Genomic DNA, 16,476 nt, shown 5'->3' with positions numbered 1-16,476 from the left:
CTTCTCTCAAAGTCAAGGCTATAAGTGTCTTGTTCTCTCTCCCTCCCTCTCTCTCTCCCTCTGCCCCCCCTTCCCCCACCCCCTCCCTCCCACCCTCCTTCCCTCCCACCTATAACCTCCCTTACAAAAAAATAATTTCCTTTCCTAAACTAGGTAGGCAGAGACCTATTAGTAGAGTGCTGTGCATGGGCAGGGCCTGACAGGTGTGTTGTGTCAAGAAAGACAGGTGCAAATTTCCTCTGTGTCTGTGTGTGTCTGTACAGTTCCAGACCACAATGCGTGCTCCAGGCTTGCAGAGGTTTATGAATTTATGGGTGCCCTGGTTAATAGGATTGTCCGGGCTAATGGGACCTGGGCTGTTGTTATGTTTTGAGCCCTGCCATGTGAGTTCTTTGCTTGGGGGTGTGGGGGGCGAGTTGGTCTGTGTTTGTTTATTTTTCTTAAGGATGTTGGCAGGCTGCAGCTGAGGCTGCATCTCAGACTTCTGTCTGCCAGGCGGCTGAAAGTACCCCCACTTCAGGCAGCAGGTGGAGGGAGATTGACTTTCCCTTTGCTTCCCTTTCTAGTTTATGCCTATCTCCCAGGTCTGTGGTGCCCCGAAGGGGGGTGGGTGAGAGCTGTCTTTTGTGTGCGTGTGTGTTTTGGGCAGCCATGGGTGGGTGTTTGTAACCGCCAGGAATACCAAAGTCATTTGAAAGTGTTACTGTTGTTAAAGCTTATCTTTCTAGCGTGCTTTCTCCCTGCCCAGAAAGAATAGGTATGTGCATAAACTCTTTCAAGTCATATGTTAAATACTCTCATAAAGTAGAATGAGCCTGTCATTGTACCAGACATGTGCCAGATGTCCTAGTTATTACTTTGATGGAGAAGGAAAATCTCAAGTACGTGAGAGGTAACTGCGCTTTTCTATTTGAAGCAAGATGCGGGCAGTCGGCTCTGTGAAGAGTTTCTTGCAAGAACTTCAGAGCATTTTCAGAATAAAATGGGCTGTGTGTGGTGAGGAGGGAAAAGAGGAGCATTGGGGTTAACCTGTCCATGTGCTACAACATGGACCTGTCTATATAATGGTAAAATAGGGGAAGGTAAGGACTGTGGCTTGATGTAGGGGGAAGATACTGAGAATTCAGTGTAAGCATTATAGCTGGATTATTCAAACTTGACCCTTTAAGTTTTTCTTTAAGCAGGCTACTTCTTGTGTTACATAGAAATAGGATAGATGGGGAATGGTTTTGTTGGTTGGTTTTGCTGTTTGGGTGATGATCATTGTTTCATGAAAATGAGAAAGTATGTGTATTTACTCTTTAGCCTTAACACATCAAAGTCCCTCCCCCAGTACTTTCCTTGGATGCTTTGGAAGTTCTTTCATGTCATCTATGGATATGTCCATTTGCTTTATTTTTAATAGGGGTTATCTGCGCTTCGAACTTACTGATATTCTTATGTGTCCATTATGCAGAATTCTGTTTAGTTAATCACCACCTTGTGGGGAGAAAAGTCATGCATACGTAACATGCATCTTTGTTCTCACTTTATTCATTTCCTAGCGTGGTTCCTCTATAAGTAGCACTTGCAATCTTAAAACCTAAGCTAGCTGCCAGGGTTGCTCTTTATTTGTTCAAAGTGCAAATAGGCCTTTTTTTCAATGAATTTCTTATATCATTTCAGGGATTGTCTTGCATTTTCATCTGGTAATATAAGGAATTTTTAGGTTTAGGATTAACGAAGAAATTATAAAATGTTACTGGTTTTATAATATGAAGATGGATTGTGTGTGACATGTTATTATTGTTGGATTCTAATTAAGTACATGTATAAGCCGGAAAGGACATATACATAAGGAATTTCTCCAACCTTGTTGCCTAGTGTACTCTAAAGTTTCAAAGGACATTTAGAGTATTTCAGTGTTCTACAAAAAGACAAAAAGCGTAAGTGTTTTTTCTTGAGATCATTTATTTACTAATTTGGTGAATTATTGCTTTTTAAATAAGTGCAAACGAATATTTTTGGCGTGTCTCAGAAAATATTCTGTGCTCATTTTGCAGGTGAAAAATGTATGGAATTTTTGATAGGATGGAGGAATTTTCAGTGAAATGATTGTGATTTGAGAACTCTATTATAGGAATAGGAATATTATAATAAGATTATTATATTAGGAATATTATAGGAACTCTAATATAGGGTGGGAAATTTTGAAGCCTGATGTAAGATTTGACAATACAATCTTAGTTAACTGAAGTATTAACTTGTGTCAAGTGGGTTCTTCACACTAAACATAAAACGCTTTCTTAACCTTACAATAAGCAGAAACATCTCTGAAGGAAAAGTTGCTAATTAGCAGAAATGAACTCTTGAATACAGTGAAGAGGGCAGCTTAGTGATTTGGTGGGGTTGAGGGGGAGAGTACCTCAATCAAATCATCTGATTTTTTTTCCCTCCTGAATTACTGATTTTCAGATGGATTTAAAATGTTCTTTGTTAGTGATATTCCACTTGAAATTTCATAACCAGGTTGACCCAAGTAGATTAGTGGCCCATTCAGAGGTTGTTTTCTGTAAGAAGTAAAGTGTAGGCTTGAGCAATTTCTTCAAATAATTTTACCAACAAAGACAGATAATCTAAGTAATCCAAACAGGAAACCATGCCAACCTTACACTCCCCCTGTCTCATAAAAGATTTGTCTGAACTATTTGGATAATTACCATAATGAACACTTCTTTGTCCAGAATCTGCACTCCAGATAGATATGGTAAAAGTTGTGCTCCCCTCCCCCAAATAACTTCTTTATTAAAGTAGAGCACTTAACCACTTTCTACTTCACACACTGCAGTGTTCCTTTGAAATTCTTCACTGGAAATTCTTTTCTAACATGAAGCCACCAGGTTCCTTAGGATTCTCCATGTTATATTATTTGACATTCTTCAGATAATTCAGATTTTAATGAATCTTTTGAAGTTGTTAAAATCTGACTTGGTTATACCTGGATGTGTGTTCTTATCTTTTTCTGGGAAGAATCTGCTATGTCAAGATATTCATTGTATAGGAATTATTAAAGCATTTGTGTAGTAAGATACCAAATGTATGGCAAAATATTTAACAATAAAAATATTCTATATGGGTTTTCATACCAATTAAAGAGGAGTTTACAGGAATAGAATACGTGTATCCAAACAATAATCCATTTGGGTTCAAATTCTATATCAGTACTCTTTTTCTGCAGACTTGCTGATATTAATGTTCACAAGTGCTAATCAAAAGGTTTCATATTGCCTGGTTAAACTCAAAATTAATGTTAAGATTAAAATATAATAAGAGTCAATAATAGTTGTAGTTGAAACATTGTGGCTTAGTACAGATGTTGAGAAATAAAGGAATTTCTAAAAATCTTAATGGACAGGATGATATCAGTGATAAAGTCAGTGCATAGCATTCTCTAAATTCTGAATTGGGAAATCCATGGAAGCGCCTTTAAAAGTGTTTTTAAGTGATTTAATTTCTATTAGAGTCATTTAACAATGCATTTTCTTATGTGGTAAGTATGTTCACATGTAGATCTTGTTTATGAATCAAGATGCTGATGAAGTATTACGTCAACCAGTTAGAATTACTTAATCTCCTCTCTTGCCTTCATGGGTTATGGTCCCAGTGTCTACTACTGCTATACCTTTAGTTCTAAGTTTTAGGTCTTAGCTATATAGAGAGATGTATTTATTTGTGCCTATTACTACAATGCCTTGTCTTAGTGGAATATATAATTTTTCCTATTTGTGCTGTCCTATTTGTTACGTCTCAGCTGGACATTTTACAAGACCTGAAAGTATTTAAATTCTCTTAGCCCAAAACAGAAAGCAAATCATTATCTAATATAAAAATGATGGCTGGTTAAGAGCGGATTGCAAAAATCAGTTTAGTTTGGTGAATTTGAAGGAAGTTACAGGATATTTTGTTCCTGAAAGACCCAGCAAGCATGTTTAATTAACACTTACTGTCCACTGAAGATGAGAATATCATGTTTTTCCACCTAGGAAGAGCACAGCCTTCTTCTTGGCTTGGGCATGAGGCAGGGATGCAGCTGTTGATACCTAGGCTAGCTGAGAGGAAATGCAGTTGATGCAGAGGTAAATGGCAGTTGGGAAAGGAAGGATGCCTGGGGATGACCTTGTGCTCATCTCTTACACCAGCCTGTCATTTCTGAGCCTCTGTTGCAGAGATGCTCTTCCCCCAGCAAGGATGGGTAGGAGGAAAATCCAGATTGGGTGTTAAGATGAACAGAGGAAGAAAAAGACTGCAGAAAGTTTGTTCAACATTTTGATTGGAGACTCATGTGCTTTTCAGGTGATATTAAAGAGAAAAGGATTTGCACACAAAAAGAAAAGAGGTAAAATTTTTAAATAATGGCAATGGACTTTATTTTTGGAAAGCTGATAGACACACAAAAAAGTCCTCCTTGCAAAGACCTACCCCCAATGTGCAAGTCTTTCTGGGCTTTGAAATAATTCATCCCTTTTCTTGTTTGTCTTGGTCTTTTTCTTTTTCTCACCTGATTGTTACACCCGATTTATCAGATCCAATGTGCCAGTGAAATATTTGTCATTGCATTTTTGTATTCCTGAACGCAGTTTTATTATTGATGTGTGAGGGTTCAAAATCATTCTGAAACCGATTTTGAACCCGGTATTGAAGTTCTTAAGACCTGTTTCCATTCTGACTTCAGGAAATTTTATCCTGGGGCATACAAAAAGTATTTTATTTTTAAGCATACGAAAAATATAAAGAAGCATCATATTGCTTTCATGATACTCTAAAACAGGCTTTTTAAAAAAATGTTGTGTCTTCATATAGAGACCAGGAACAAGGAGTGCAGGATGAAATCTTTGTTGCTTAAAAAAAAAAAAAATTTAAAAACCCACACATTGTCATCTAAGCATTGAGCATTTTCTTGATTTTTACAGGTTATTTCATGCTGAAATTATGCCTATTTGCATGGATAGTCATTCTTTAAAACTAGCCACAGATGCAGTCCTAGGGAGCACGTAGATGTTTTTACAGGTGAACCGAAAGAGATGGGAGCTGTTCCAAACACTCTGCACGCTGCCTTTGGCAATAGACCCTGTTATTGTGAAGATGTGCTCTGTTAAGCAAACGTGAAGTTTAATATTAGATAAACCCTGTGTGAAAAAAATATTTTCATTTTCTTCCTAAAATGTTAATTGCAAGCAAAAAGATATGACATCTTATATTTACACAAAATTTGGGGTTAGCCTCAGTAGGTAGTAAGTCACAAAATATGTCAAGGGCCTTTTATAAAATGCAAGGAAGGATATTCTCTTTTTATATTGTGTCCTCAAGAAACAATGGAAGTTCATGTGCAGAGAAGATATTTCTCTTTCCTCGTATATTTTGCTTGATGCCGTGTTCTCCTTTATTTATCTTTTTTTCTTTAATTTGGCATAAGAAATACGATTCACAAATGGTGTATGTTAAAGTTTCCTTAGGCATTTGAAGTATTATTTTGGCAGATTGGAACAGAAGAAAACTGATACTGAAGATGTATTTACCCTTGCCTAACTCAATTTATTGTTCCACATATTGATTTCTAAAATGTGACAATTCCTTCTCTTGCAGCGGGTCCAACTTTGCAATAATTTAAGTGATCAAAAGGACATCATGAAAATGTATCAATATTCTCACACTTGTGTTAAAATATAGCAACAGATACCATTTTCGAATGTGATTTTACTAATAAAAATGCATATCTATGCTAAATAAGCAGACTTGTAAAATGAGTATTTGTGCATTTATTTCAATGTTAAATTGACCATTTATATTGGAAAGATGCTGATGGGAGTGTTCTCCTTCCCATTTCACATACGACAAAAATATTTTAAAATTCAGTAATAAAGGGGGCGTGTTAAGTATTTGCATTTATTTTCAAGTCTTTTTCCTTTAATAGCATTAAAGCCACAATAATTTTAATTCAGAAATGGAATTTTTTGTCCAAATTTCACACAGCCTCAAAATTGAACCTTATTTCTTAAGTATAGACCACTTTCATCTTCTTTTGTAATATGAATCTCAATGCCCAAAATTTAATCAATTGGTTGTCAGAGGCTGTGTTCTTATAATCTACTGTTTCTTCTGAAGATAAACAGTATCATTTTAGGCATTTGTGAAAGAGAATCATATTACTGGTGCTTAAGCAGTTTTTGCTTTTTTTTTTTTTTTTAATCTTAATCCATCTTAAACCAGTGGAGCAGAAATATTTAAAAATGTTTCATTTCAAGCAGAGTGCATAATAAATTGCAATAATTGTAATGTGCTATAAATCCCAGAGCCTATGCATTTTGCATTTGATTCAGGATTGAGGTCAGGAAATTTGGAGAAATTTAAAGAAAATGATTCATCAGTCCTTTTGTTCTGTTGGCCAGGGTCCCGGGATTCTTGAGCTGTGCCCAGCTGACGAGCTTTTGAAGATGGCACAATAACTGTCCAGTGATGCCTGACCATGACAGCACAGCCCTCTTAAGCCGGCAAACCAAGAGGAGAAGAGTTGACATTGGAGTGAAAAGGACGGTAGGGACAGCATCTGCATTTTTTGCTAAGGCGAGAGCAACGTTTTTTAGTGCCATGAATCCCCAAGGTTCTGAGCAGGATGTTGAGTATTCAGTGGTGCAGCATGCAGATGGGGAAAAGTCAAATGTACTCCGCAAGCTGCTGAAGAGGGCGAACTCGTACGAAGATGCCATGATGCCTTTTCCAGGAGCAACCATAATTTCCCAGCTGTTGAAAAATAACATGAACAAAAATGGTGGCACGGAGCCCAGTTTCCAAGCCAGCGGTCTCTCTAGTACAGGCTCCGAAGTACATCAGGAGGATATATGCAGCAACTCTTCAAGAGACAGCCCCCCAGAGTGTCTTTCCCCTTTTGGCAGGCCTACTATGAGCCAGTTTGATATGGATCGCTTATGTGATGAGCACCTGAGAGCGAAGCGCGCCCGGGTTGAGAATATCATTCGGGGTATGAGCCATTCCCCCAGTGTGGCATTAAGGGGCAATGAAAATGAAAGAGAGATGGCCCCGCAGTCTGTGAGTCCCCGAGAAAGTTACAGGGAAAACAAACGCAAGCAGAAGCTGCCCCAGCAGCAGCAACAGAGTTTCCAGCAGCTGGTTTCCGCCCGCAAAGAACAGAAGCGAGAGGAGCGCCGACAGCTGAAGCAGCAGCTGGAGGACATGCAGAAACAGCTGCGCCAGCTGCAGGAGAAGTTCTACCAAATCTACGACAGCACCGATTCTGAAAATGATGAAGATGGGAACCTGTCTGAAGACAGCATGCGCTCGGAGATCCTGGACGCCAGGGCCCAGGACTCCGTGGGGCGGTCAGATAACGAGATGTGCGAGCTAGACCCGGGACAGTTCATTGACCGAGCCCGAGCCCTGATCAGGGAGCAGGAGCTGGTGGAAAACAAGCCCAAACGAGAAGGCAGCAACAAAGAAAGAGATCACGGGCCGAACTCCTTACAACCAGAAGGCAAACATTTGGCCGAGACCCTGAAGCAGGAACTGAACACGGCCATGTCGCAAGTTGTGGACACTGTGGTCAAAGTCTTTTCGGCCAAACCCTCCCGCCAGGTTCCTCAGGTCTTCCCGCCTCTCCAGATCCCCCAGGCCAGATTCGCCGTCAACGGGGAGAACCACAATTTCCACACCGCCAACCAACGCCTGCAGTGCTTTGGCGACGTCATCATTCCGAACCCCCTGGACACCTTTGGCAACGTGCAGATGCCCAGTTCCACAGACCAGACAGAAGCATTGCCCCTGGTGGTCCGCAAAAACTCCTCCGACCAGGCCGCCTCCGGCCCCCCCGCCGGCGGCCACCACCAGCCCCTGCACCAGTCGCCTCTCTCCGCCACCGCGGGCTTCACCACGTCCACCTTCCGCCATCCCTTTCCCCTTCCCCTGATGGCCTACCCATTTCAGAGTCCATTAGGTGCTCCCTCCGGCTCCTTCTCGGGAAAAGACAGAGCCTCTCCTGAATCCTTAGACTTAACTAGGGAGACCACGAGTCTGAGGACCAAGATGTCATCCCACCACCTGAGCCACCATCCTTGTTCACCAGCACACCCACCCAGCACCGCAGAAGGGCTCTCCCTGTCGCTCATCAAGTCCGAGTGTGGCGATCTTCAAGACATGTCCGAAATCTCACCTTATTCGGGAAGTGCAATATCCTTTTCTTTTCCCCTTGAGGAAAACAAAACAAAACAAAACAAAAAAAAGGCTTCCCCAAAGGTCAGGTTTCCACAATATATAGAAGGACGTAGATTAGTATCTTCTTAGGAATGCAATCTTTCCTATTATTCAGAGTAATAGGCTTTTATCAGCACACGTGCTGCGCTCCTGATTGCACAAAAGCTTCACAGGAAACCCACATCTTTGCAACTTTCACAAGTTGTTAATTGCCTCAGAGAGCTGGTATTTAATATGTGCTTTTCCAGCAGTGCTTTTTCTGCTATTCTTCCTGTATTCTCTCTCTCTCTCTCTTTTTTCTTTTAGGAGTAGAGTCAGAGATGGACCAAAAAAAAAAAAAAAAAAAACTCATTGTAATAATGAATTCTATCAGATTGTTTTTAAGGTGTTAAGTTTTATAATGGAGTCAGGAGAAAAGTCAGTTTTGAGATTCCCTAAGATTCCATAAGAAGAATTCTCCCTTTAAACCATCTGCAAGGCTCCTGGGCCGCATTAAGAAGACCTGATTAAATCTTAGGAAGAGCACTTTACTGGTGGGAGGCTTCAGTGGGAGAAAAATGGACATGGGGGCGGGGTGGGGGGAGTCAGATTCTCTCTTTGATCTTTAAGTGAGACGTGGTTTGTCGTTGGTGGTGTTTCTTTAAGGAAATACACAGGTACTGATGTATTCAGACGGTATTGGTCTCTCTCTCTCTCTCTCTCTCTCTCTCTCTCTCTCTCGTTCACCCAAGGTCTGTTCCTTGGGTCTGGTGCAGCTGCCTCTATGCATGATTAACCTCTGTTCAGCCATACACAGAAATCTTTTGTCCTAACATACACAAAGCAAATTATTTTGGAAAGCGAGAGAGCACAATTAAATATAAAACTCAGCTGTATTCGACTTAAAAATGGCTCCTTTTATGACTCTTTTATATTTTGAACCTGACTTTTAGGTGGAGATGCCAGTTATATTTTTTATTAGACCTATCCTGAACTCCAGCTATTTTTCACTGACTTTTTTTTTTCCTCTATAATTTGGTCCTTTCAGTCAATTTTTTAAAAATCTTGTGGTTGTTGGTGTTTTGGGGTAGTCGAATAGTAGCATTTGGGGGCAGGTAGAGGCGTGTTTCTTTTAGAATCAATTGCCAGATGGACATAAAATTTAGCAATTAAGTTGGCTGTTGCTAAATTGAGGATTTTGAGCAATTGTCCTGATGACTAGAGATTGGCATTTTAGTATCTAAGCCCACTCCAGAGGCTGCCACATAAGTGCAAAGTCCCAGCTATGGTGGAAATACATTTTTCTATGTAGGGAAGGCTGTTCTTCTAACCAGCTCTCAGGACAGTAATGAAGATTTCTGATAAGGTACGCCACAAGTATGAGACCCACTTGGGGCACTTAAACACAGTCTCTTTCCACAGTGAGGAAGAAGAGAATAATGTCATGAGAGGAAGGAAGATAAAGATGTTGAGGATTTAGATATATAAACAGAAATTGAGTCTTGGTTTGGTTGCTGATTTAACTTCTACCTTTCAAAGACCTAAAATGTAATCTACCGGCAACGAATTGAAGCTTCGCCAATCACCATGCCTTGCACATTATAAACAGGCAATAAACATTGGTCAAAATGATTGCCATATAGTGTTGCTGATGAGAAAGGCCAAGCAAGAAGATGCAGTGCCTGGAATGGTTTTCTGTCCTTGGGAGGAAGAGCATCTTCTGAGGTTCACACAAGCCTGAGGTCCAGGGCTAGACCCTATTGCTAGACCCTATCTTACTTCATTTTGAAGGCAGTAGTCATGATGGTGGGGTGTTTCTCTCCCTTCCTCTCTCTCTCTCTCACAAACACACACACACACACACACACTCAGAGGAAAGGGACATACCTATGTTGAGGAATATTTGAAACCAGGTTTCAAAGTCCCATAAATGCACCACTAAACTCTTTAACCAGTTTATGGGTTTTTTGGTTTTTTTTTTTTATTAGACTTTTCATTGTAACCAGATCATTATGCCTGTGCCTTTTTTTTTTTTTTTAAGTTGGGTCTTCTAGGAAAAAAATCTTTTAGATTGCTTTAAGTGTTGGCTACATTCATTGTCTCACGCTCTCTAAATCCCCTGAGGAATTTAGAGGATTTGAATTGAAAGAAGTTCCTTTTATTTCTATACATATCAAAGGCTTTAAGGAGAATATAGTTTCTTCTTCAGCTGAATAACTTCCCTCTCCTACCAATATAAGAGTCTGTTGAACAGGGATGGCTTGGAAACACCTGTGTTCATATGAAATGTTGCTTACACCTGGAGTTGTTTCTTTCATGGAGCTAAATAATTTTGGCCTCTTGTTGCAGTTAATGGTTACATTTTCCACCTTTTGGCCTTCTATCCTCTGTTTCTTTCCCCTCGATCATGCCGTACTTTTAACCATTTATCCCACTGATAGATTCTTTCTCAGGAAGAAGATAGGCAAGCAACCCTTTCTATAATCCCCACGATTCTGAAGCCAATGAGGATCTCTGAGTGTTTTGGGGGAGACTGGGTCCACTGGTCTCCTGTCTCCATCCTTGTGTGGCAATGAGTTCTTCCCTTGATTTACCCAATGGCGTGTAGGCAAAATTCTCAAAGCTTTTCGTTTAAAGAATTCTCTGGGAATCCTAGAGAGTGGTGTCTACTTCAGTTTTAGGTATATAAGGCCATCTTAGAACCTGTAGCACAGTTATTCCTAGAAAAAAATTCAATAGACATGAGTAGAAATGGGATGAAATGATACCTCTATGATTGTCATTATTATGTTTTTATTTGTAGTCATGGCTTTTCAAATAGTAATGAATAATTTAATTCTTAAGGAATGATTCTTCCCACTTCAAAGGGCATCATCTGCCTCTTTGAACAAAGTAGCCAAGATAAGAACTATTAAGAACACCAGCTTATCAGATAAATCCATTCTAAGTTCAGCACATGAAGCATATGTAATCTATATAAAGGCGATACCTCATTATCCTTTCTAATCGAAAGGAAGTAGTGAATGTGGGCCTGTTGAACTCAATGTCAGTGCACCTGCTCCAGGAGCTCACGTCTTGGATATTAAAAAAAAAAAAAAATGTGTTCGGTATCTTTGCAAATGAATCTATTTAATCAAATATTAAGTTTTATTCAAATTGCAAAAGAAAGAGCCAGCCAATTGTTTTTCTTCATGATGTTCCTTGTCATTCATCCTCTTTGCATCTCAAGAAAAATAGCCTTGTGTAGGCCTCAGACATTTGCATGCACCCAGCTGAAGCTCGAGAGTAGTCTTATGAACTGAGAATAGTCTTAGGAGCTGTTAAGATGTGCAGGTGAAGAAACTGAGCCTGTTTCCTGTGACAGCCAGCGTCCCCAACTTGACTGTTGGGGAGAATGTTTAAAACACTTCAAATTTAGGAAAGGAAAATTGTTTGGTAATTTGAAACTAAAATCCAACTGGAAAACATGGATTAAAAATGAATTTCTAATATGTGAAATAATCCATGGACATTTTTAGAAGTCTTGTGGGGCCACAGTCATTCTATTAGCTGTATTAACTATGGGGAAAACATTTATATGAAAGACTGAGAGACTCTGGGTTCCTACCCCCCCAAAAAAAATTATTCAGTAAATTCTTTTTTTTTTTTAATTTCCATAAGTGACATGTCTTAGGCGTTCAACTTCTTAATGGAGTAACAGCTCGTTCTATCACTTTGATTAAATGAGACATTCTAGATCCTCTCTCCCCATTTGAGGGAGAAATCCTCTTGGAAACAGCAAATCAGAGCATAAGGAGACGGCTAAAAATTCTTTGGGTTTCAGAGCATTTTAGAAAATATAAGTAGCCCCAATCCAATTTGGTTGGAAGTGCAGCTGGTAAAATCTCTAGCCACAAGTCGGAGTTCAATTGGGAAAAAAAAAAAAAGAAGAAGAATTCGCTTCCTCCAGCCCTCACAATGTGTTGTTCTTGCATTTGCCTTTTTGCTGGCCCTGCTCCTCGCCTGCCACTACTGTGTAGGTAAGGTTATGTTGTGCTTGGTAAACAGACGACACTCAGAGTCTCAGGTTGTTTGAATCCCCCCTTCAGGTTCAGCTGCAATATCCTACTTCTCTGATCTTTTCTATTCCTGAGCAGATGTCTTTCATTAATTTATGGATTTATCATCTTTTCTTTTTTTTCCTTTTTCTTTTTTTCTCTTTTCTATTTTTTTTTTACACCTGGCAGCTGTCTCAAGTTTCAGTAGTTATTGTCTATTTTGCATTACACATAGAATTGAATGTCATCTGTCTTCACAAAGCTATGGCTAAGAGAATTGAGGCAAAGCCACATGAGCTGCCGGGACAGATCTTGTTTGCGTTCCATCCCCCTCACCCCACCCCCCCCTTACCTCCTTAATATTTATTTGTGCTCATTTTCTTTCCTGGCCTTGAATGGAGCTTAGCTCGTGTTCAGTACAGCTGTATGTTTACTGAATCTATTCCATCATGAGTCATTGTGCGTGTGTAAGTATCCTGGAAACAGCTAGTGCTTTCTTGGAAGAACAGTTGCTTTTCAGCACAAGCACTTAAAAGGGAAATTAACCAATTGGTCAGTTCAGATTTATTTTGAGGAGGAAAAAAAAGGATTATCTAACTGTTGGCTTTTAAATGTTTCATTAGCTATTTTTAATAGTTTATTAGAAACATATATTTTATGGGAATTTTATCTTAATTACACGATGAGCAAGAGATAAAGATTTATTCTCTGTTCCATTTCAACGGATCAATTCTAAGTATTACCAACAGGAAACATTTTAAAGCAAAACGGACTTGAGACACTCGAATCAGAATAATTTTTTTCATGAAATAAAAAGCCTCTAAATCCTGATCAAAATAAGAGGGATAGTTTGTTGTTGTTGTTTTTTTAAATAAAAAGAGCTAAAACATCGAAGCATAATTTAAGCGTACTGAAAACATCAGGAAGTTTTGGTAGCTCTATCACGGAGAACCACAGCAAAACAGGGTGTTTTGTAGGAGACCACATTTTTAACCCTTCGGTACTTTTCCCCTGCTAATAATTCAGTGTGCAAGGTTGTTTTTTCATCTGGCCATCTGAAGAAAAGACTAGAACCCATATCTGAGAATGTCTGCTGAAGTTTGGACTTGCCTAAAAACTCTTATCACAAGGCAAGACGAGACAGCTTGCCACTATTATTTCACTTACCCATTTGGACAGATGGTCCTGAAGTGTGCTGGGCTCCTTTAGTCTTCTACCGGTCTAATGGAGGTTACTGGAGGGCCTTTCAGCTCTTTCCTTGGCACAAGAAGTATGTCAGTCATAAATTATCGTCTTTGTGATCATTAAGGATCTGAAACAAAAACACAAGTTCAGTTAAGCTGCTTTGGCTTACAGACAGAAAATCGAAATTTCTTCCTTCAGTCTGTATTGTCCGTGGGGGGGTGGGGGGGAAGCACAAGATTTAACTTTTCCGTTTACAAACCAAGGTGATCTTTGAAACATTGCATGATGTTAAAGGGAATGCTAATTGAGCCAATCCTCAGCAGAATATTTGGTTAAACACCCTGCTATAAGTAGTCAAGAGCTTATCAGTATGAATTTGATTATGCTTCTGTACTAACTTCCTGCTTTCTCTCTCTTCCTAAGACTGGTCACGCTGTTCTTGATGGAGGCCATTTAGAAACCTTGACTTTTCCTAAATACGTGCATTTTTTTTTTACCTTTTTTTCACCAGGTGTGGCATTTTTGTTGCCTAGTAAAGCGTGTGTGCGTGCGTGCGTGTGCGCACACGCGTGTGTGCACACACAAGTGCAGATTTTCTTTTCTTTTCTTCCTTATTTTTCCCATACTCTCTTTTGAGAGAAAATCCTTAGAGAAGCTTCTAGGAAGGACCCTTAATTGACCTTGTGGGGGACCACATTGATTTTCTCCACGTGCATCTTCATTTCTGATAAATTATAAAGCCATTAATTTGCTGAGGAAATGGCAGGGCCAGGCTGCGGCGCAGATGTGACCAGAGTCATCCCAGCTCTGAGTCTGCTGAGGAGTGCCAAGAATCTGGGGGAGAATCAGGAAGCCTGGATTGTTATGGTTAGCCTCACATTCTCTTGGGAACTGTTTTAGTTGCTGCTGTTTACAGATCTAAAAGGTAATGATGTTTCCAGATAAATAGGCCTTCTTATTTTGGGTAAGTGGCCATTTATTGATCTGCTAACCCACATTTATTGATTTGTTAGCCCCAACCACTGTGCCACTCTCAAAGGAGTTAACTATAAATCCAGGAGAGGCAAATTGTATTTGGTTTTGGATCGTTGCTTTAACAAAAGCGACACCCCCTCCCTGCGCTCTCTGTGCCAGAACTACCCCTCCCAAGTTTTAGCTATTATTTAAAAGGAAACAATTAAAAGGATATAATAATAAAATAGGAAGAAAGTGAGTCAAGATGCTCCATTAGTTTAGCACTAAAAGGTAAAATATGAAGCTTGCCTGACAGTGTTCAAAATAATGCATTTTGTATTTTCACGCACATTAGGATAATAATTTGATGTAAGCTGCAGAGTGTGGAGAGAAGAACAAACAGAACTGTAATTGCAAAGAAGAAAAAAACTCTCACAATAAGAGTTGTACAATACATGTTGGGTGCATTTGTCTCCTTAGCAACAAGTGAACGTATAGGTAGCATAAGGACCTCGAACAGGGGGAATGTTTTGCCATCCTCCCCACAGAGCCGCCAAGATTCTGCAGCCACATTGTGCATCCTCACCATTACACTTGGCAGTTTCTAACAAGCCATGGTCATTTTGAGCAAGGGGCAGCAACGTAGTGATGGATTCCGTGGCCGGTGCCATTTACCTTCTAGAATTTCCCCGGCTGCTTGATGGGCCTCCAGGTTCTTTCAGGGAGTGGGTGGTGGGTGCGTGTGTTTAAAGACATTGTTTTCCTTAACCAAATGCCTCCTACATGCAGGAAGGATTGTCACCCAATCACTTGAAAAAAGCAAAGCTCATGTTCTTTTATACTCGTTACCCCAGCTCAAATATGCTGAAGACCTACTTCTCCGATGTGAAGGTAAGGACATTTTTCATCAGTCGCTTTTCAATTTCTGTGCATGTGGTCGTGATTCGAACTCTTGGAAGTTGGTGGAGATGAGTGTGAAATCAATCCATGAATACACCTGTGTTATAACTGATGCAATGCACTTGTGTTTTTGTTGGAAGCCGTGCCAAGCAAAGATACCCCTTAAGACCAGGAGACTGATATTAAGTCACATGGGTTTCCAGTGTGATCAGGGAAACTTAGCCTCTGGCTTTATATGTCTTAGTAACTTCTTGGAAGAAATTTCAGCCGGTCCTGGATGGGTGTGCTTTAGAGAATTTTTTTTTTCCCTCCCCTCAGCAACAGTAAACTGTTTCTGTTTTTGTTTCTGTTGGTTTCCCCATATTTGTGCTTATGAAAGCAAACTCTAGCACCTCTTTTTCCCCCCTCTGTCGAAAGGAGCGTACATTGAAATTCTCTATGCAGTAGCTGCTTAAAAACAAAAGTGATGATTGTCTCTTATTTACAACTTAATTTGTTGTTGATGTAGAGTACACTGAGCATAAGGAGAATGAATAAAGTGACAGATTCAGGACACATTATTCAAATGAGGATATGAAAGCTGTCGGCCTACAGCTGCAGCCTCCCTCATTCTACAGAACATGGGGACCTCCTGGTTCTGTGTGCGTGTGGATGTGTGTGTGCGCGTCTATGTCTGTGTGTGGGTTTTAAGTAATTGTTTGCAACAACTTGATGTTGTGTTAATCATCTGCAACTTTTTAAAACATAGATTGGGTTTTGATGATGATAATCACATGCATGGTATCATTATCCAAGGAACTTGATAAACATTACATTAGCTGAGATTAGTTTATTAGGGTTGGGTGCTTTTCCCCCCACCCTCCACTGCCCACCCCCATATGTACAAGTTCTTATTCCTGCCACTGAGAACTCAGGAGCTGCCAAAACAGGCTTTGCTTCTGCACTGCTCCCTCCACGCAGAGTGTTTCGTGCCCGATGGCCCAGGGGCTGTGTTGGCCCCCTTTTGCAGGCCAACTCATTTTCGTTTCCTTCACTGATGTTTTATTTGGCCTTATAAGAAAAGTTCTGTTTTCCCTCCTGTTTGCTTTTGAATTGTGTATCAACTTCAGCCTTTTATCTTCCTCCTTCCCTGGCTGAGCTCCTTAAGTGGAAGGCATGTTTTCTCCCTGCTCAGGGCCAA

General features: G+C 40.1%; 1 protein-coding gene across 3 annotated transcripts in view; it reads left to right on the top strand.

Moving 5' to 3' along the window:
• Positions 1-16,476, top strand: part of PROX1 (prospero homeobox 1) — a 52,122-nt gene that overhangs the window by 1,735 nt on the left and 33,911 nt on the right. For 2 of the 3 annotated variants that reach the window (XM_078078114.1, XM_036123608.2), the window contains exon 2: positions 6,426-8,475. In XM_078078114.1, the coding sequence (XP_077934240.1) occupies positions 6,493-8,331 (1,839 nt within the window). In that variant the 5' untranslated portion in view covers positions 6,426-6,492 and the 3' untranslated portion in view covers positions 8,332-8,475. Of the gene's footprint in view, positions 1-6,425; positions 8,476-15,179; positions 15,288-16,476 lie in introns of those variants that run through there. The other variant, XM_078078115.1, reaches the window with a different exon arrangement.

Source organism: Halichoerus grypus, chromosome 7, assembly GCF_964656455.1.
Source record: "Halichoerus grypus chromosome 7, mHalGry1.hap1.1, whole genome shotgun sequence".
Classification (NCBI taxonomy): Eukaryota; Metazoa; Chordata; class Mammalia; order Carnivora; family Phocidae; genus Halichoerus; species Halichoerus grypus.
This window is presented reverse-complemented; position numbering and strand designations above follow the sequence as displayed.